The sequence below is a fragment of the Rana temporaria genome, chromosome 7, assembly GCF_905171775.1.
Source record: "Rana temporaria chromosome 7, aRanTem1.1, whole genome shotgun sequence".
Lineage (NCBI taxonomy): Eukaryota > Metazoa > Chordata > Amphibia > Anura > Ranidae > Rana > Rana temporaria.
Window position 1 is genome coordinate 61,776,823 of NC_053495.1, and position 22,986 is coordinate 61,799,808.

The window sequence follows — 22,986 nt, forward strand, 5'->3', positions numbered from 1 at the left end:
ACTCTGGTGCAAAGTTACCCCTGCTTTATGAGGGGAACTTTCCGCCGGACTTTCCAGTTACGCGCACCGCACGTAGCCAAACGTACGTTTCTGAATCGGCGTATCTCCCTCATTTGCAATTTTGAATACAAAATCCATGGGCGTGCCAAATCCGTCCAGCGTAAATATGCGCCTACGCCACGCCGGCGTACAAAAGTTACGCCGGTAGGAAGAAGCCTATTTTGAGGCATATCTGGTTCTGTGGGTACGGCGCATAGATATGACGGATACGACCGCAAATTTACACTTACGCCACGCATCTCGAGATACGCCGGCATAAATGCTATCTGAATCTGGCCCAATATTTTTTACTCAAACCCCCCCTGGAGGAGTTCTTCCCCTGGCAGCTAAGGAAGTCCCTCAGCTCCAGCAGTGCGGGTCCCTGACTGATTTCACCAATGCAATGTCACCCAACGGGGCGTACTTATTGGGATGTTCCAGCCCAGGATTGGCCTCCCTGGCACTTTCCCCTCTACCCTTCCTGACTGTCACTCATCTACTCTTTTCTAGTTCCTGCACCTTTTTGTCTCCACCTCCCTCTGTGCTGGCCCCTGCCGAGTATGTTCCCAGCTCTCCTTCAGTATGGAGGGTCTTAGTGCTGACAGTTGCTTCCCTAGATTCAGAACCTGGGCTTCTAGGGAGACAATGTGCTTACATTTTGCCCAGCAGTATTCGCCTTGATTGGATGATCAAGGAACGCATACATGCCGCAAGATGTACACCGAGTCACATCTCCGCACCCGCCGGGGATTGTACCTACTAATTTAATGAGGATTGGGGATTTTACCCTGTCCAAATTAACTAACTAGCTTCCTGACACTAATACTCAACACTCAACAATACACACGTACTCAACAATACAATACAGAGGTACTCACGTACACTCGCAGCCAAATTCACTGCTGTGCGATTCCTGCGTGAATCACATGCAGTGTGATGCATCGCATCAGTGTTATTCCAGCCTAAAAAAAAAAACGTGCTGGGAGATATATATAGATTGCCACTGCTGACCTTATTCAGAAAATTATAGCTGCCTGGCTGTCCCTGACTTTGAATCACTGACCTGGAGAGTATACGTGAGGTCAGAACTTTTTATCTTCTTACGTGATCTAATTAATACGGAGACTGCTGTTACTGACTTTCTTAACCACTTCAGCCCAGAAAGAATTTGCCCCCTTAATGACCAGAGCATCTTTTGCGATATGGCACTGCGACGCTGTACCCAAACAAAATAATTTTTTCCCCACAAATGGAGCTTTCTTTTGGTGGTGTTTGATCATCTCGGTTTTTATTTTTTGCGATATAAACAAAAAAGGAGCGACAATTTTGAAAAAAAAAATATTTATTTTTATTTTCTGCTATAATACATGTCCCCCAAAAATATATATAAAAAAATACATTATTCATCAGTTTAGGCCGATATATATTCTACAACATTTTGGGGGGAAAAAGATCACAATAGGTGTATATTGATTGGTTTGCTCAAAAGTTATTGCATCTACAAACAACGGGATCAATTCAGGGACATTTCGTTTTTTTTAGGTTTTTACTTTTTGGGGGCCAGTGACATTATTACATTGATCAGTTCTATAAAAATGCACTGATCAATGTAAAAATGACTGGCAGGAAAGAGGTTAACAGTAGAGGGCGATCAAGGGGTTAAGTGTTCCCTCAGCGTGTTCTAACTGTAGGGAGGATGGGCTTACTGAAACATGACAGAGATCACTGCTCCTGATCACTGGGAGCAGTAGATCCCTGTCATGTCACTAGGCAGAATGGGGAAATGTCTTGTTTACATATGCAGTTCGCTGTTCTGCCTCTCCCCGCCACAATCGTGGGCCGCTGGCGCGCTCCTGCTATCCTGCTTTTACAAACTGACGTAAAGGTACATCAGTTTGCGCACAAGAACAATTATGCCAATGTATATTGGTGTGAGACGGTCAGCAAGTGGTTAAGAAGGAATTTCACAGGGTCAGTAGAGTCTCTCCTGATTCTTTTTAGTGTGCTATATAGTACCTTTCGAAGCCAAGGTTGGTTATATGAACTTGAAAAGTGGAGATAACTATTATTTCTATGGTTCAAAAATAAGTCTTGGTAGTTTTTTTATGTCCTTTGATTACGGTTAACGTTAAATCTTTATTTCTGTGGTGTTATCAGATATGTATACTTAACCACAAATGTGACCTATCCATATCTGAAGTTTTTACTGACTTGTTATTCTGCAAATGTTAGTTGCCAAGGTGACCTCTCTGGAAATGAGCTGTCTGATCAACCGAACCACTTGTGGAATAGGAAGCAGAAAGCCCTCCATGAGAGCTCACATGCAGACTCAAAGTATTAAAGAAAACCATGTAGAAAGTATCTTCTGTAGAAGAGTTCAGAAATGGCAACCTCATATTTCTATTCTGTACAGGTTTCCCTGTACTTAAAATGGTTGTAAAGGTTTATTTTTTTTATTTTTTTTAAATAACATGTTAAACTTGCCTTCACTGTACAGTTCGTTTTGCATAGAGTGACCCCAAACCTACTATTCTGGGGTCCCACGGTGGCTCCTCCCCGCAATAGATAACCCCTCTGAAAAGCTCTCTCCCAAGGGCGTGCTCCCGTGTCATACTTGTCAGGTCCCCGTAGCCAGGTGACAAGTGCACCCCGTTGGGGTCAAGGATGCACCTCAGGGTAGTGAACCCTATAGCCGACTGCTGCTATCAGGGAGGAAGCGCGAACTCAAGATCACCCAGGGTGCGGAGTCTAAGACCCAGCTTTGTGTTCACCAGAGCCTCGAATGGTGAGGATGGCCTTCGCCGCAGCTGGATCCAGGTCGCGACCCCTGGGATCCCCTAGGTCACACTGCAGGGAGAGAGGGGAAGCAGCAGGCAGGACAAACGGTAGTGATGGGTAGGCCGAGGTCAGGGCAACAGGCAGACAAGGGTAACCAAGAGACAGGCAAAAGGTCAGGGGCACAGGCAAACAGGAGAAGTCAGGGACAGGCCAAAAACGGTACACAGGAAGACAATAGTAGCACACTGCAGACAGGAACTTAAGCAACGCAACACTGTTGAACAGCACTGCAGACCTGTAGTGCAACAGTTAATATAGACTTCCTGGGATTGCCTGGGTGGGGCCATACAGGAAGAGGAAGTGATACAAAGGGAACCATAACAGGGTCAGGCCTCTAATGAACAGATGGAAACAGGTAAGCTGACAGACTACTGCATATCCATGACAATACTCTTGGCGTCCATAGCCGCCGAATGTATGACTCATACCGGGCCAACTCGGAGATTTTAAATTCCCTGTCCTGGACTGTCAACCCCCCGAATGGACAGGTTGCCTCGAATAGTGGCTGCTAAGGGTTCAACGCAAAGTGCGAATAGTAGGGGCGAGAGTGGGCACCCCTGTCGGGTGCCGTTGGTAATGGGGAAGGAAGGTGAGAGGGCAAAGGGTGTCTTGACCCGAGACGAGGGATCGGAGTAGAGATGACGGATCGCACTCATAAATGGGCCCCGGATCCCTACGTGGTGCAATGTGGCGAACATGAAGGGCCATCGAATCGGTCAAAGGCCTTCTCGGCGTCCAGGCTAAGAAGCAGGGATGCCGTATTTTCCCTGTTCGTCACATCCACCAGATCAATTACCTTTTGAGTGTTATTGCCCGCCTGCCTAAGTGGTACAAAGCCCACTTGGTCTTTGTGGATAAGGGAAGGGAGAACCCCGTTCAAACGAATTGAGAGTAATCTTGTAAAAATTTTCAGGTCTGAATTCAGCAGGGCGATGGGTCTGTAGTTGGCACAGAGAACGGGGTCCTTGTCTGGCTTGGGAATCAAAGTAATAAAGGAGCGTTGCATGTCTGCCGGGACAGGGGTATCTCGGAGGAAGGTATTAAAAAGTTTTCACATGTGGGGGAGCAAGAGGGGCAGGAAAGCTTTGTAATATTCATAGGGCAGGCCACCTGGGCCTTTGGACTTACGGGAGGGCAGGGATTTAATGGTCTGCTCCATCTCCTCTTCAGTGATCAGCATATTTAGGGATGCTAGGTCAGAGGGCTGGAGTCGGGAGACACCACTTTGTTCCAAATACTGCCTCATGCTAAGGGAGATGTCCGGGGGAAGTGGGTCACCGGGAATGTCAGGATTGTTGTAAAGGTTCGTATAAAATTCTGCAAACGTGTGGGCTATGTCTCTGGGGTGGGAATGTAGGCAGCCCGAGCTGTCCTTAATTTGATGGGGCATCGTCGCAAGGTGGGTATCGCGCAGTTTCTTCGCTAGTAGGGAATGGGCCTTATTGCCTTTGTCATAGTAGACCTGCCGCAGTCTGACAAGAGCTTTTTCTACACAGCCCAGAGCCAGGTCTCTCAGGGTCGCTCGGAGGTTTGTGATTTTCTTAAGGAAGGCGATGGAGGGGGACATTTGCAGTCGGCGTTTCAGAACCTCAAGTTCACTGCAAGGTGTTTTATCACCTTATAGAATGCATTAAGGTGAAAAAACACGAAGGTTTACAACCCCTTTCAGGTTGCTGGAATCTGTATAAAAAAAATGTCCTCATATGTCAAATTATGTCTGCTTCTAACCTCAACAATTAACTTTAAAACAAGTATTTTATTCTCTCTCTTTTCAGAATATAATGTTGCTGTCTTTATCACTAATCAAATGACTGCTGACCCTGGTGCAACAATGACGTAAGCTATATGATATATACTGTATATATAAATGTAAATTCTATAAACTTAGTCTTGTAGAGTATTAAAGTGAATACTCCCACCCTCATTCTAAGCCCTATTCTAACTACCCTGTAGAGGAAAGATGTCTATACATAACTATTCTGAGGGCACTCCCAGCACTAGCTTCAGTCTAGAGGAGGGACAGCTAACAAAAGATGTCCAATTGTAAACCTATGGGTGACGCCACCGCCCAGGCTCTGCAGCCGATCTCTCTGCTTCACTGAAGCCGGTCACTGGGTAGATGTTGATTTTTGTTTTCAATTTTTTGTAGAAATGCGTTTACATTTAGTGAACACAGGGGACCAAAAAAGATTCAACAGTGTTTCTTTACTGGACATTTATAAGTTTTGTAGTAAGAGTCGTCTTGGAAATGTGATAACCCTAAGTACCAAGACCTGAGGTGTGCCTAGCTGGTCAGTACGCCTAAAAGAGGTCATATCCTGAATTTATGAATATGAAAAGTGTATATGTATATATGAAGGTTTTGGGGGAAACTGGTGGGTGGGAACCATGAAGACGAGCCAACGTGGAACTTAGACAGAGGAGGGGGGATATATACACCCCAGACTCCTACAAATGCAGGCTAGCCTCCGGCAGCCTTCTAACTTGTAGTCAGAGTCTTCTTGGAAATGCGATAACCCTAATTACCAAGACCTAAGGTGTGCCTTGGCATAGCTGGTCAGTACGCATAAAAGAGGGCAAAAAGACACGAAAGTAGGTGTAATATGAAAGCTTTGATGATGCGCAGGTAACAACCATCAGTCTAATAAAGTAGCAAATGCCTGGATGACTTCCATATTCGGTTCCGGTATGTATCTGCTATAACAGGAGGAACTCCAGTGCCCCATGAGCTTTATGATAAAAAAAGGGACCCCTGTTTGGAACCTGCGAAAGCTGCCCCGATCCTAAACAAATGTCCAGAAAATGGTTTTGGATTTAAGCCTAATTTGGTGAGTAAATTAGGACATGAGAACGAACTGCTTTGCTGTGAGAAAGGGTGTGCGTGGGAAAGGGGAGCAAAGGGCTGTCCAGAGGAGCCACTGCAAAATGATTGCAGAGAAGGTCAAATGCTTTAATCGGGCACCAGTTATTGTATGTCTGTAAATTGTTACCACAAACCCCTGGCCTGTCTGTGAAGAGGGAACTGCCTTGAGCACTAACTGGGTCCTGCGCCAAAAGGGGAAGGAAACAAGTCTGAACACCACGGAAACCTAGCCAGAACTGGTAGCTGTGACAAATGTGATCATCCCTGATTTCTTTGAATACCCCTCAGCATGGCTTAGAGAGGATGAGCCACAAAAATGGACGGACTGTCAGGATTTGCAGGGGCCTAAGGTACTGGACACCTGACAGATACTTGATAGTGTTTTGGCAGATAAGGCAAATTCGCTGTGGCAATATGCAGCTTAAGCCAGCGTCACGAACCTGAGAAAAATCTTCCAACCCTTGGTATAAGCCTTCAGAGTATTTTGGATAATGAACCACTAGCCAGATCAATCACCCGTGTCCAGAATGTGACTGATCTATGACCAACAAGGAGTAAGGAGGAACCGTTTTGCCCACCAGCTCTACTCCTGGGTGCTGTAAGAAAAATTTAGGGAGATTAGGTTGAGATAAAGCATCGACTGCGGCATTGTGATTCTCACTGATGAACTCTCCCAGGAAGTGAAACTTGTACGTCAGGCCTAGCCATGTCAACCTTCGCATTAAGGACATGATGAGAAGGGACCCGGATCTACCATATTAATAATTAGGCGGCGACCAAACTATCCATAAAAGAACAACACTGAGCTCCCTGACCAACCGGTCCCCATGTGACTGTTGCTGCCAGTATTGGGTAAATAACGAACAATGCCAAAATATGTGCAGACTTGGGCAGGCAAAACTTCCAGGAGCCAACTAATCACATCCAAAATGGCTGAGGCAGCGGCGTCTAAAAAACACTCTAGGGGACCTGCTCATTGGCTGTGAAATGAACATGGAGATGCCATTTCAGATACGCGGGAACTGGTCCCACATGATTGGGTTAGCTCATGCATCTGTTTGTAACTTGACAACCATGTCAGAGTCCTGATACAGAGGAAGGACCAGTAACCTTGAACTCTACTTCTCGTGGAATGCTTCTCATGGCATGAGGCAAATAATAATGTTCATGCCATTTTATACCATGCCATTACCAGAGGGCAGGACTGATAGGAAAGCCAAGTACCACTCCCTAACTGTAGAGTGTGCTGGATAGTCAGACCCACAGGCAAGTAATACAACAAAAATTTCTTTATCGTACATCACGGGACACAGAGCCTTAATCATTACTATGTGGGTTATATAGTCTACCTTCAGGTGCTGGACACTGGTGTAATCAATTAGAACAGGAAGTTCCCTCCCTATATAACCCCTCCCATACTGAGAGTACCTCAGTTTTTTCATCAGTGTCTAAGGTGTTGGTCACGAGTGAACATGTGCTCTGAGGAGCTCCACTGGAGGGATCCATGCTGGATTTAAAAAGCCTCCATAGAATCCGGATCCGTCCAAAGTGCTTCATAGCCAAAGTGGGCGGTACTCGGGCCTCGGTACGAAGAACGAGGTTTGGCCTATAATGCCTCTTTTAGGAGGGCTGGACCCTGGGTTCCAGAACTTTGTGCCTTCCAAGGACCAAATGTTTTTCTGCTGCCAGGGTGCTGTATAGGTCCAGGGGAGTGGTGCTCCTGTCCACGGACCCCGGTCCCTGAAGGTCTATGACAATACCCACGTTGAAGGGTGAAGGTTGGGCCTATTGCTTTGCAACACCCTGCAGCGTGGAAAGGTAAGAGGAAGTACCTACGGAACTTGGTTCGAAGGTAGGTTCTTTCTTTGGGGACTATGGGGCTCGCCTGTTTTTATGCTGCTATGCATGGGCAACTTAACCACTATGTTTTTTGAGACAGGATGGCTTTTGGTACCCATATACCTCCCCTAGCTGGCCCTAGGCCTCTACTGTTGCTGCTAAAGGTTTTGTGTATGTCTTAAAACTTGGTTGCCTATAAATGCATGTGTGCCTGGACTAGGTAATCACTATGTGTAGTACCCATAGTTCTCCCCTTGAGGGAGTAGGTACTTCTAAGTCTTATGTAAGTAGCTGCAGGTCTTATCTGTTTCCACACTAAAGCAGTAAATAGACATGCCAGGTGTTTCGCTTACCATGCTTTCCAGGAAGCTCAAGGTTAGCTGATCTACCATGTGGCTTGCTTCCTCTGCTTCAGGCCCTGCCACGATGGGGGGGGGGTGTCCCTCGTAGTCCGGGTCCACGGCGCTCCTTGGGTGACCTCTCTCCCCCCGCCTCCACCATTCCCCTACGCGCGCGAGGGTGAGCGCGCTTTGTAGGCGGGGGGGGGACGATGTGGTTGCCGCTGGCGCACGCACACATGCTCGCCGGCTCATGGGGCAGACGCAGGGCGTCCCCTTCAAGGGGCCCAGACGTCATGGCTCTGTAAGGCCAGCAGTAGCATGGGGCAAGTCAGCACATGGTATGGTTTGGATACAGATTCATTTAAGATGCCTACTCAGCATTTAGCTGTGCAGATTAGCTGGTATTATTTTGCTAGACTTAGTTCAGCTGTGATGCACCAGGGTTAAGTCCCTCTGCTTTGACTTAGGACTTTTTTGGTCTCCCCGTAGTTGGGGGGGTTCAGGGGTAGAGATATAAAGGGTATCGCCACCGAAATCTGGTGGCCCCCTTGTTTTTCATGCTTGCATAATACCTATCCGACCCTGAAGAGACTTAAGACGGCTCACAGATTGCAGCCCTGTCAAGCATTGCTGCCTCCCCCAACATTTCAATCATTTTGCATAGGTTTTTGTTGCATTTATGGGTCTATAAGAGGTTAACTGCTAGATTCTCAGCTTCCTCACAAGCTAAACGGGGTATGTCCTTCCCTGTTCTAAATCCTCTAACAAGGGCATTGAAAGACCTGAGGATTGAGGGTTCACGTCAGAAGACTGGTAACAGGTGGCCTAATGAGGAGAAGCTATCAGAAGCCCACAAGCTTTTGTTGCAAGCTTCAGTCTTCTCAGAGATTCAAGCTGCATATAACTTCCTCAGCTTGGACGGCCAGAACCTTTGTCTCCATAGGGCCCTCATCCTGGTGTTGGTTTCAGGCTAACCAAATCCACGGCTGGGGGATGCACAGTTGCTAATGTACATGGCTAATGTCACAAGTTTGCGGAGACGCACATCTGCAGAGCATAACTGCCTCTTTACCAGTCTGCATGTTTGCATGTTATACATGAGTGTGGTATGTTTAAAATGCATGTGGGGTAAAGACAGGTAACTGAGCACATTTTATTATTTCATAATGATACATGTTGTTGTTTGTATGATTTTCATGGTCGCATAAGGATGCTTGACTGCATGAGGATGCGGGATCACACATGGTTACCTGAGTACCCGAGTCCTTGATTATCCAAGGATATTTGGTCATAAAGACAGGCTTGTTTCCACAGAAATGTCTAAAATCGCAGAAGATGCTAAAGTGCTTATGGATGCGGGATCGCACATGGTTACCTGTTAACCAGAGTCCTTGCCTACCCAAGGATATTTGGGACCCAGGCAAAATTTGGTCACACAGTTTGTGTCCGCAGAAATGCCAAAAATTGCATAAATGCTTGAATGCAAGGCTGGCTGTCAGAGATGCCTAAAATCGCATTAATATGCTTAATTGCAGAGTGATGCTGGATCGCACAGGGGTGCTCGATCATACAAGAGTCCCTGGTCACACAAGGGTACTTGTCCGCACAGGGGTGCTTAAAATGCATAAGATGTTTGATCGCACAATAAATGCTGAATCGCATAAGGATGCATGTTTGCCTACTTTTTTGCGTGGTTGCTTAATCAAGCATGATAATTTAGGTTTCCTTAATTATATAGGATTCCTTGAGCTTACATTGGTATACGCGTCTGCAGGCGTACAGGTTGCACAACGCTGCATAACACGTTCAGAGCGCATACTTGCTTGCTAAGATGCTTGTTCATAGCTCACATGCTATATGTATGCGTGTATATAGCACACCCCCTTTTTTGTTTTCATGTTTTTGCCTAAAAACATATTTGTATGAATTCATGCTTCCATGGTCACGCTTTCATGAACACACGCTTCCAGAGAGGCATATGCCTTTAAAGCTTGCCACATGCACATATGGGGAGCCATTGGTATATGTGTTTATTTACATGGGACTTCAAAGGTTGTCTTAATTTTGCAGAGAAACGGCACTGTCTCCAGTTGGTGGTCTTGCCCCTTGGGTTAGCCTCAATGCCTGGGTTAGTAGGGTGCTAGGGCCCGCCTCTAGCAGGTCTAAAGGCCCAGGGTATAGCAGTAGTTGCATACCGAGGCAAACTCCTGCTGACGGATCAGTCAGTAGCATGGCGGGGCCTAGGGGCAGTCCAGCATTGTTGGGTATCTGGAACTCCTGGGTTAGGATCCCAGTCTAGAGGTACATTCTTTCATTGACAAGAAGCTTGGAGTGTGTAGGAACAGCCCAAAAGGAGAGTTTTTGGCCTCAGACAGGATCATCGCTATGAGAAAGCTGGTCTATGTGTTCACGACAAGGAACAGTTCCTTACGTTTTACCTTTTGTTAAAGTGCTAGGGAATATGCCGGCTTTATTCAAGACAGCTCCCTATGCTCCGTGTTTTATTCAAGGCTGGTATAAACATTGTTCTGTCGGCCAGGAACGAGTGTATCCTAACCTGGCATTATCCAAAGAGTCTGGTCCCAGGGATATGCTGGAATTTCAGTTGATGATTCTTAACTAAATGATTGACAGAAGGGGAAGATCCTTCATACCCGTTACCTGGGAGGTGGCGAGGGCTGGCCTCTAGGGATAGAGTCCAGGCCTGAAAGGTGACCACAGCACAGGGAAGGTGGTCAAGCTCCAGGTGAGCCTTATCCATCAGCTTTCTAGAGCTACGGATGCAGCATCTGGCTTAAGGGCCGGAACGTTTAGGTTACAGAGTGTTCCATCAGAATACAACCTGACAATGCCTCTCTAGTAGTTTTATTTTGCTTACCAGGGAGGAGCTGGTGCCTTGCCTATGGACAATCGTCATTACATGGAATACAAGATTGGCAGGCGACTCGCTGGAACAGTCTACAATTGTGTCCGGGAGATTGACCTCTACACCCCGACTTTTTTCTGACCAAATGTCACAGAAGCTGTACCCTGTACATAAGGGGTGTTGACGTCCAGGTTCAACAAGAAATTGAACAGCTTTGTGTCAAGGACAAAGGATCCTCCCGCATGCAGGACAGATGTGTTGGGTATCCTGGGGGACCAGTTATCGCTGGTTTATGTGTTCTCACCCCCCCCCCCCCCCGGTGCCGCGACTTTTGTGGCTTCCATTCACCATCAGAAGAGAACGGAAGCTGGTCTAATTGCTCCGGCATAGCCCTTTCGACCTGACAGCAGAGGTGATAGTAGAGGGCCCAGGGCCCCTTACACCTAGTCCAGACCTGCTTTACAGGGTTTTATCCTGTCTTGCATACATGGGTATTAATGGTCTGGGTGTTATAGCCCGCATTCTTGAGGTTCGGGCCTTTCAGAATCGGCGGAAATTACCTTGATTCATACAGGAGAGCTGGCCTCCCGGACCAGATTTCGTAGGATCTGGAAGGACCATAGTCCTGGTGTGAAACCAAGGGGTGGCATCCTTGGTAGGATGTCTTGGGTAAAATTCTTGCCTTCCTACATTGGTATGGAGATGGGGCTAGCCTTAAGTTCCATCAAGGATCCGATCTCGGCCTTGTCAATATTTTTCAAGGCTCGCTTGTGTCACACTCTTGATCTGGGCCGCTATACAAGGGGTGACGTGTATAGTTCTGCCAGTTAGGTCGCCCTTGTGCTCGGAAGATGTGATCTAGTTTTGCTGGCTTACAGAGTCAGCACCTTGGGCTGATGCACCATGATTCCCTTCATCCTTCTAAAGAGGAAATTGGTGGTCTTGGTTGCGGTTGCCTCCGCAAGAGTATTGGCAACTTTCTTTGTATAGAGCCATACTTAATTATTTTACAAGAAGGGTGATGTTAAATCCTCACCCAACTTTGTTTACTAGAAGGATCTAGTTTTCATTTGAATCAGGATATTCTTGCCTTCCTTTTCTTTGTTTCAAAACCTTGGTTCATGGAAGGAAAGGTTATGGCTTTTCTCTCAATAGAAATGAGAGCAGTTTAAGATCTAGCTGAAGGCTTCAGATAGAAACCTAATGTTTTGTTTTGCTGCCAGAAGACCCTAGAGGTGGGCAGGCAGTGTTCGGATCAGCTATTAAAATGGCTACACGCTCTCTCGTTAGTATAAGAGAGGTCAAGACCTATCTGAAGCAGCTGCTCAGATACGGAAAACTGATGTTGCGCTACCAGGAGGCCCCAGGAAAGGGCAGGCAGCGTCTAAATCGACTGTTGTCTAATGTTGATTCATCAGGTTATTATTCAGGCTTGTGGTTAAGAGAGGGCTTCCCCCTGTTTCTTTTGGGGTGCACCCTACCAGGATAGTAACACGTCATGCGTGCTGCATTACCAAATGAAAAAATGTGCTGCATTACCAAGCCTTTATGACTCAGATTTGCCAGGCCGCAACTTGGTCGTTTGTGCTTGCGTTCACTAATCCTATCAGGTGAACATAAGACGGCAGGAGGATGCAGCCTTTTTTGGGCGCAGTATGCTGCAGGCAGCATTAGAGGTCCTCATGTCTGATGGCAGCCTGCGTTGTTGGTGTCTCTCTCCCCTCAGTAAGCATTGCGTTGGGACATCCCACATAGTAATGATTAAGGCTCTGTGTCCCGTGATGTACGATAAAGAAAGTAGGATTTTTTATAACAGCTTACCTGTAAAATCCTTTTCTTTGAGTACATCACGGGACACTGAGCTCCCGCCCCTCTTGTTTGGGGATTTTGGGACACTTATTGCTTTGCTTCAAAAACTGAGGTACTCCCAGTATGGGAGGGGTTATATAGGGAGGGAACTTCCTGTTCTAATTGATTACACCAGTGTCCAGCACCTGAAGGTAGACTATATAACCCACATAGTAATGATTAAGGCTCTGTGTCCCGTGATGTACTCAAAGAAAAGGATTTTACAGGTAAGCTGTTATAAAAAATCCTACTTTTTCATAGGAAATGAGGAATTCAGGCATGGAATGTAAGATTAAATGAGGTGCAGACAATCGCAATCAACTGATGTTTATTGGAAAATTAGCCACTGACCACCTGCAGAATGGTGGTGAAACAAACACACCAACCACAAACCCTTGGAAACTTCTGCCTTCAGCAACTCATCGACAATGGAAGTATGAATGTTCTACCGAAACCCAGTTACTATATTCAAAATACTGAGGGGAGAGTGAAAGCCTACTAAAATCCAAGTTGAGCTGATAACTGACAATTGGCACATACAGGGGATTTTTGGTTGATGAAAGGCCTGCATATCAATATTGCTCCAATATGTCACCACCTGGAATTGTGCCCAAGTTGCACTTTTGCTGCAAAAGACAGATAATAATCGTAGAGAATTATCCCGCTGTACTTCAATGGCAAGTCCAAAGGAATGCTAGAACAAATTCCGCCACGCAAAGTTTGTGGCTACGCCGGGATCCCTAGTTTTGAGCACCACAAGACCTCCCCCGCAAGCAAAACAATGCTCCCCGGAATGTCCTGAGATGCTATTAGGAGATGACAGGTTGACATCTTTTCTTCCAGAATATCCATCTTGATAATAAATAATGCAGATGAAGTTGTGCTAATCAAAAATTGAAGTGTTATAAAATGCTTCCAACACCACACAATATTGACATAAATTAGTCCATGAATATAGCCACATGTGTATAGTCTTGATATAACTTGTGACAACACCAAAAACTTGTGCAACTCCACCACATGAAGTTTGTGCTAACCAGAGGCAAGCTAACATGGGCTTGCGGCAATTAACCCTGCCAGGGCCTTTGATCCAAAGGGACGGAAATGTCAGCTCCAAAATGCTTGCTATGATGAGGCAGGAACACACAGCAAATGACCAGGGAAGCTCAATCATTCGATGGTCACAATTGAGGACCAGAGGTTAACCCAAAATAGAAAGGAGCTCACCATAGTGTAAATCGTATAAGAATATTTATTAAAAGTTAAAAAGTACACTTACATGCAGTAAGAAGTAAGATTGCAAGAAATTGTAAAAGCTGTCTGGCAAGCGAACACCTGTCCACTAGGTAAATAGCGCGATGATGTCAGCACGCCACTCCTCCCGACATGCGTTTCATCACACTCTGATGTAATCCTGGGGCACGTTCTTGATAATGGCAGGGATGAAATGGGCCGGGGACACTTCAGGTAACACCGCTAACGGCTACCACAGGTAAGGAAATGATAACATTACCTGCCGGAGCACTAAGGAGCAGGTGCTGGGGGCGCAGCTGACACCTCAGCTCTAGCCGAGCGGGCTTCCATCGCCTTCATACTGTCTTGCAATTGTAGCATGGATGTTAAGAGTGTATTAAAGTGGTTGTAAACCCTCTGTGGGAAGTTACACCTACAGGTAAGCCTAGATTAAAGCTTACCTGTAGGTCTTGCAATATCTCCTAAACCTACACGGTTTAGGAGATATTTGCGCCATAGACAACGGCGCAGGCGCACTGAGAATGGCAGATTTCTCAATGGCTAACGCCGGCTTAGCCGGCCCCCTTGCGCGCATACGCGGAGTGACGTGTTCGCCGCTCCGGCCAATCACAGCGCTGGAGTGGCGATACCCGGAAGTAACCTTCCGGAGAGATGTCTGCAGCCGGAGGGGGAGACGAGGACGGCTTCGGGGGCTTCAATCTAAGGCAAGTAATTCATAATGAGCTAGTATGCTAGTCATCATCATTTAATTTACAGAACATACCCACAACTTTGAAGATTTTTTTTTTTTTATTGTGAAGCAAACAACAAATAGGAAAAAATAACAGAAAACGTCAATGTGCATAACTATTCACCCCCCTAAAGTCAATAATTTGTAGAGCCACCTTTTGCGGCTATCACAGATCCAAGTCGCTTTGGATAAGTCTCTATGAGCTTGCCACATCTTACCACTGGGATTTTTGCCCATTCCTCCTTGCAAAACTGCTCCAGCTTCTTAAAGTTGGATGGTTTGCGCTTGTGAACAGCAATCTTTAAGTCTGAACACAGATTTTCTATTGGATTGAGGTCTGGGCTTTGACGAGGCCATTCCAACACATTTACATGTTTCCCCTTAACTACTTGCCGACCGCCCACCGTCGTTATACGTCCTCACTTTAGAGATGAATATCTCGGTAACGGTAGCAGCTGCTGCCACAATCGAGATATTCATCTCTTCTGTGGGCGGCCGTGTTAACGGTAATGGCGGTCTCCGCGGCGAATTCGCAGCGAGATCGCCGTTATCGGTGGCGGAAGAGGGGCCCCCCCTCCCGCCGCTCTTACGCGCCCTCCGCCGCTTACCGTAGCCGTCGGCAGCGGCGGAGGAGATCGCGACCATCCGGCAGCTGAGCGGGGACGAGACTGAAGGAAAAATCTCCTTCGCCCGTCCCCATAGCTCCGCTGGGCGGAAGTGACGTCAAAACGTCAGTCCCGCCCAGCGTCTTAAAGAAACATTTTTTTTTTTTGTCATTTGAAAAAATGACATTTCCAATTTTTTTTTTTTTTTTTTGCATTTAAGCCCAAATATGAGATCTGAGGTCTTTTTGACCCCAGATCTCATATTTAAGAGGACCTGTCATGCTTTTTTCTATTACAAGGGATGTTTACATTCCTTGTAATAGGAATAAAAGTGATAATTTTTTATTTATTTTTTTTTCAGTGTTAAAAATTCTAAAATAAATAAAAATAAATGCGAAAAGCAAAAAAAAATTTTTTTTAAAGTGCTCCGTCCCGACGAGCTCGCGCGTAGAAGCGAACGTATACGCGAGTAGCGCCGACATATGAAAACGGTATTCAAACCACACAAGTGAGGTATCGCCGCGATCGTTAGAGCGAGAGCATTAATTTTAGCCTTAGGCCTACTCTGTAACTCAAAAAATGCAACCTGTAGAATTTTTTAAACGTCGCCTATCAAGATTTTTAAGGGTAAAAGTTTGACGCCATGCCACGAGCGGGCGCAATTTTTAAGCGTGACATGTTGGGTATCATTTTACTCGGCGTAACATTATCTTTCACAATATATAAAAAAATTGGGCCAAATTTATTGTTGTCTTATTTTTTCATTTAAAAAAGTGAATTTTTTCCAAAGAAAAGTGCGCTTGTAAGACCGCTGCGCAAATACGGTGTGACAAAAAGTATTGCAATGACTTCCATTTTATTCTCTAGGGTGTTAGAAAAAAAAAATATATAATGTTTGGGGGTTTTAAGTAATTTTCTAGCAAAAAAAAATGGTTTTGTCTCGTAAACACCGACTCTGAAAAACAGGCCCGGGGCTAAAGTGGTTAAACCACTCAAGTGTTTCTTTAGCAGTGTGTTTGGGTCATTGTCCTGCTGGAAGGTGAACCTCTATCCTAGCCTCAAATCACACAGAGTGGTACAGGTTTTGCTCAAGAATATCCCTGTATTTAGCACCATTCATCTTTCCCTCAACTCTGACCAGTTTCCCAGTCCCAACTGCTGAAAAACATCACCAGTGATGGTGTTTTTTGGGTGATGTGATGTGTTGGGTTTGCTCCAGACATACCGTTTTTTTTCATGGCCAAAAAGTTAAATTTTAGTCTCATCAGACCAGAGCACCTTCCTCCATACATTTTGGGAGTCTCCTACATGTCTTTTCGCAAACTCAGAACGAGCCATTTTGGTTTTTGCTGAAAGTAATGTTTTTTTTTTCTGGCCACTCTGCCATAAAGCCCAACTCTATGGAGCGTACGGGTTATTGTCGTCCTATGTACAGATACTCCAGTCTCTGCTGTGGAACTCTGTAGCTCCTCCAGGTTTACCTTAGGTCTCTGTGCTGCCTCTCTGATTAATGCCATCCTTGCACGGTCCGTGAGTTTTGGTGTGCGGCCGTCTCTTGGCAGGTTTGCTTTTGTGCCATGTTCTTTCCATTTGGTTAGGATTAGGGTTGAGCGAACCCGAACTGTAAAGTTCAGGTTCGTACCGGACTTTTGGGTTTTTGGGGCCCGAACCCGAACAATTTGCTGTAAGTTCGGGTTTGGTGTTCGGTAGGGTTGAGCGAACCCGAACTGTAAAGTTCGGGTTCGGTACGGACTTTGGGTTTTTCCCGAACCCGAATAGTTGGAAAAAGTCCGGGCTCGGGTTCGGAGTTCGGGTATGTTTTGGTGCGCTGCACGGCAGCCAATCGCCATTCGTGTTACTACTGTGACTGGGAACTGATCACAGCCATGCCTACTTATGGCATGGCTGTGATTGGCCAGTGCAGCATGTGACCCATCATGTGACGTGCCTCTATATTAGATGGAGGCACACAGCACAGATCGTCACTCTAGATAGGGAAAGGCTGCTGGAATCTGCTGCTTAGGGAAAGTCTTAGGTGTATCTGGCTCGTTTTTACTGTATTTCACTTATGTGAGGGAAAGGTTGCTGAATCTGTTCAGGGAAAGTGTTAGGTCTATGCTGTTATACTGCTCCAGAAATATCAAGAAGCACACTTTATTTCTTTGATATCTGAATCAACTTATAGCATCTGGCTCGTTATCACTGCTTCACTTATGTGAGGGAAAGGCTGCTGAATCTGCTTAGGGAGAGTTTTAGGTGTATGTTGCTCCAGAAATATCAACAAGCACTCTATTCCTGTGACATCTGCTGTGCTTCATATAGTTTAGGAATTTTGTTCAGCTATAGTGGCAGTTTGTAATCTATAGGTATTTCAACAGCAGTACACCTGCCACACCACCTGTGCACCTGTGATATACTGTGTTTCTGTCAAGTACATAGTCAGGGAGAGTTTCCTGAAATATTTTTCCTATAGTGGCAGATTGTAATCTATAGGTGACTGAATATTTCAACAGCAGTATACCTGCCACACCACCTGTGCACCTGTGATATACTGCGTTTCTGTCAAGTACATAGTCAGGGAGAGTTTCCTGAAATATTTTTCCTATAGTGGCAGTTTGTAATCTATAGGTGACTCTGAATATTTCAATAATTTTCAACAAAGGTCCTCAAAGGTCAAAAATCATTATATTTTTTATTTTATTTTTTTAATGTTATTTTAAGTTATTTCCCTATCCACATTTATTTCCAGAGTACTTGCCATGCTCTTCCCGACATTTTGCTACCATTTGCAGCCCTCCAGCCCTTTCCCTTAGTTTTTTAGAGACATTTTTGTAGTCAAAAGTCCGGGTCCCCATTGACTTCAATGGGGTTCGGGTCAAAGTCCGGGTTCGGGTTCGGTCCCGAACCCGAACTTTTTTTTCAAAGTCCGGGTTCGGGTCCGAACCTGAACATCCAGGTGTCCGCTCAACTCTAGTGTTCGGCAATGTAATGGCGCGCTGCAGGGCAGTCGATCACCATTTGTTTTAATTGTGTGACCTAGAAGCCATCACAGCCATGCCTACTAATGGCATGGCTGTGATTGGCCAGTGCAGCATGTGACCCAGCATGTGACCCAGCCTCTATATAAGCTAGAGGCACATAGCACAGCTTGTCACTCTGCTTTAGTTAGGGTAGGAAAAGGCTGCTGCTGCTTGTTAGGAGAGAAATATATAGGAGTCAGACTGTCCTGCTTCAGAAATCAAATTACACCAGTGCTGCATATGTTCCTGTGAGATACTCTGCATTAGATACTTTAGGCAAAGGTTCCTGATTGTGCTTTTAGGGACAGAAATATATAGGAGTCAGTCCTGCTTCAGAAATCAAATTACACCAGCACTGCATATGTTACTGTGAGATACACCCTTTAGATACTTTTCTTCTATTGTGCTATTCAAAAAACATCCATTTAGGGCAAAAAAAAAATAATTTTCAGTGTTTCCTTCAGTGTTTGCAGTTTTTCCTCCATATCTGTACGTGTGAGTTACACACTTTAGCTAGTGTTTTTCTATTGTGCTATTCGAAAAACATCCATTTAGGGCCAAAAAAAAATGTGCAGTGTTTCCTCCAGTGTTTGCAGTTTTTTCTCCATATCTGTATGCGTGAGGCCGCATACACACGGTCGTTCCAAACCGATGAGAATGGTCCGACGGGCCATTTCCATCGGTTCACCGCTGAAGTTGCCTGATGGTCTGATGAACAAAGACAAATCTGCGCTCCGGTATTTTTGGAAGGTGCTATGAGATGGTGTAGTTCAATTAAAAAGTATCTTCCAGAGTCTTGCAGCCCTCCTCAGAATCGTGGGAATTCATGAAACGAAGAAAAGAGAGCGGAGGGCGCACCGACCTAGTGTGATACTGTTAGATGAGTTTTATTAAAAATATTAAAATCAATCATTATACTCACAATGTGGAGTTTAAAATCAGGCCTTAAAAGACAGTACAGCAGAAATCCAGCAACATCAGCAGAACACGATAATTGCTTGAATCTGTAATCGATGTTAGGGCTGACGCGTTTCGGGGGCGTACCCCTTTCTTCAGAGCTTGGTGGTCTGCAGTGTTCCCTCACCGTGGGGCTTGCGACAATTTATGCACAAATGAGTGGGCATGTGCTGAAAGGTCAGGGTCACTCCTCCCACAAAATGGGAGGTATTCTCCCGGGACCCCACCCCCACACTCACCCCTCAAAACAACCAACACCTTTAGAATTACACCCAGTGATCTATAAATGAGTGCATAAATAGATGAATGAAGACATCCAACTTCAATATGCAACGGCTATCCCCATAGATAGAGAGGTACCACATGTCACTGGTTACAGATATGTATACATATGTAAAGAACAAAAAGCGGCGCCCTCTAAGCGTAGTATGAGGTTTAATAGAAAACACAAAATAGACAACAATTCTTATGAGGGGTTACTCACAAGACTGCAAGGGGTACAGGCAATGAAAATAATGGTGTCATCCGTGGCTGACTTCCGGGGTACATGAACTCCGCTGTGTAGATCTTGCCTAGGGCTCAGGCAGTCAGCATGGTAGATGATCCACGGGCGGGGGCCAGGTGCGGCGTCTCTGGGGATCCCTGGATGGTAATTCAGCGCTGGTACAGCAGGGAAATGCAGGAACGCCGTAGTTCGGCGTGGTGGAACGCAGCCGTGGAGCGCAAACAGCAAAGCGTCACTTCCGGGTTAGGTCACGGGGGCGGTGCACGCGTTCGAGGCATGCATGCCTCTTCATCAAGCTCTATGAGGGCCATCTTGGATGAGGGACAGAAAAACAGCTCAAAAGGAGCTGATTGGTTGGTACAGAAGCACACGGAAATCAACTTAGTAAAGCGGGGAACCAAAGGACAATTAACATAAGAGAGAAGGGGACACATCTTTACGGATCAAAAGAGTGCTAACAAGGGACTAATCCTTTAAAAACAATTGTTAAAAAACTAATGAAAACGATACACTAGTTTAAAATATAGAACATGTATGTGTATATATATATATGGATTGTCATATGAAAGCAAAATACTATTCATCCCTATGGCGACTAACAAGGGAAAAGGAATCTTATATTAAATGATGATAAAACCTTTTTAGAAAAGTATTATTGGGCAACTATTCCAACACTAAATTATGGGAATCAATTTTGGAATAAACTACAGAGCAGATGTACACTAGAGGCTGCGTTATCAATACAGTATGTGCAAAATGGAATGGGTATATATCACAACAGACATGCACCCATGCGCATTAGGGTGCGCAAGTATATAAGGGCGCATAGATGTGCGCACATGCATGAATCACACAGATATGTCTGTTGTGATATATACCCATTCCATTTTGCACATACTGTATTGATAACGCAGCCTCTAGTGTACATCTACTCTGTAGTTGTTTATTCCAAAATTGATTCCCATAATTTAGTGTTGGAATAGTTGCCCAATAATACTTTTCTAAAAAGGTTTTATCATCATTTAATATAAGATTCCTTTTCCCTTGTTAGTCGCCATAGGGATGAATAGTATTTTGCTTTCATATGACAATCCATATATATACACATACATGTTCTATATTTTAAACTAGTGTATCGTTTTCATTAGTTTTTTATTTATTTTTTTCAAATATTTTTTATTGTATTTTTCAAAGATACACAATAAAGCACAAATAAGAGTCATAACAATACAACAGTTTCTTATAAAATCAAAATTAACATAAAGGGGTATCAGGGGAAGGAGGGGAGGGGAAGGTGAGTAGGAAGTTATCTTTTACATCCGGTCTAGTTTAGGAGTGTAGTCGTTCAGGAACACACTTAATAATTATTAAAATTCTTCAGAAAATTTGAGGCCCTAGGATGAGTAATCCATACATTCCAATTTTTAATGAATTTACTTATGGTTCCTTTCCTTTGTGCTAACATTAGCTCATAGTGAGCCTGAGTATTGAGTCTCTGGACAACATCAGATAAGTTAGGTGCTAAGGTAGATTTCCATAGTTTTGTTATGGTGAGTCTCGCTGCTGTAAGGAAGTTGGCAACTATAGTTCTAAATTGAGGAGGATAGACATCTAGATTTAAACCTAGTAGGGCTAATTCAGGTGTGAGTATTTTTAGATTACCAGTGAAGGATGCGATAAAGGAGGATACATTTCTTTCTCGTACATCACGGGACACAGAGCGGCATATTCATTACTATGTGGGTTATATGGAGTACCTTCAGGTGATGGACACTGGCAATCTCAAACAGGAAGTCCCCTCCCTATATAACCCCCTCCCATAGGAGGAGTACCTCAGTTTTTTCGCCAGTGTCTTAGGTGTTGGTCATGGATTAGCTTTGCCTCCGTATCCTTGGGATTAAGGCGGGCTAACCGGATCTGTCCAAAGTGCCTCAGTGCCAAAGTGGACAGTACCCGGGCCCCAAACCGTGGGGTTTTGCCTATAATGCCCTCTCTAAGAGGGCTGGACCCTGGGCCCAGGACTTAGAGCTTTTCCTAAGCCAAAAGTATCCTGTTTGCCAGGGTGCTATATAGGTCCAGGTCAGTCGGTTCCTTCCAGGACCCCAGTACCTGATGGTCTACTACTTTACCCACGGAGATGGGAGAAGATTGGACTGTTGTTGCTTGGCAAACGTCCTGCGGCATGGAGCAGGTTGGCTCTCCAGGGGAGATCTGCGGGGGGTTTGCCTGAGTATGCTCTGCATTGGCACCATGGTCACTATGTCTGTTATGTCTGGATGATCTAACTTTTCCCCCCATCACTGGATCCCCCTGTCTAGGTCATCTCTTTACTGGCTACCTGCTGCCCCGCTGGTTGGGAAGGTCTTCTTAGGAGACCTGTCTCAGGGCTATAAATGAGTCCTTAAAAGGCCTGTTTTTAAGTCCTACCTGGCCGGGGTTTTGAATTTGCCGCTCTGCAGCCCATAGGGGCGATCCTCTCCCTGCTTCCTGAAGCCTGGCAGCGCGTCTCCATGTGTTCCCCTCCCCTGACATACGGGCGCGCGGGCGCGTGCACGGTTAATAGAGCGGTTTCGCGCCGTTCGGGAGGGGGGGCGGGGAGCGTGCAGGCCGGCGTCGGAAGAGACGGGCTTTCGCCTCTGTTATTTGAAGCAGGTCCTCGTTCATGAAACTGAGCTGAGAGCGAGAGGACACAGAGCGGCACACTAGTGACCCCCGGTGGCAGGAAAGGGGTAGTACATGCTAGGCTTAGCCTATGTATATCTGTTAAGCCAAAAATCCTCTTTGCAGCAGGTTGGAGGCTGGTAAAGTATTGGTGGGGCTGTATGTTTTAAAAAAAAAAAAAAAAAAAAACTTTAATGAGTTAAAAAAAAATATATATATATATATATATAATAATGTATTGAAAAAAAAAAAAAAGTGGTTCTTTTTTTGTTGGAACATACGGAGCCCCACCAGGTTTGGGACATTAGTAATACTGCTGTTCCCTTAACCACGTAGTTTTTTCCTAGCTACAAACAGTCAGTTTGTTGTATGCTGGGGTACCTCGGTCTTGTACCATGGCTCCCAAAGGCTCGGGATCTAGGGGGGCAAAAAATGCCAAAAAACAAAAGGGTTCCCCCTCAGATTCTGAGGATATGAGTCAGGCTATGCCAGTACTCTCCCCACCTGTTAACCCAGGGATGGCCGCCTTGGTTGAGCCAATAGGGGGGTCCGGTGCGGAGGCTGGCCCAGATCCTCCCAACCCGGTGTTTGTCACAGAGGAAATGCTAGCTATCTCCTTA

General features: G+C 45.4%; 1 protein-coding gene across 6 annotated transcripts in view; it reads left to right on the forward strand.

The window, feature by feature from the left end:
• Window positions 1-22,986, forward strand: part of DMC1 (DNA meiotic recombinase 1) — a 530,416-nt gene that overhangs the window by 410,074 nt on the left and 97,356 nt on the right. For all 6 annotated transcript variants that reach the window (XM_040359476.1, XM_040359477.1, XM_040359474.1 and 3 more), the window contains one exon: window positions 4,653-4,713. In XM_040359476.1, the coding sequence (XP_040215410.1) occupies window positions 4,653-4,713 (61 nt within the window). The remainder of the gene's footprint in view (window positions 1-4,652; window positions 4,714-22,986) is intronic.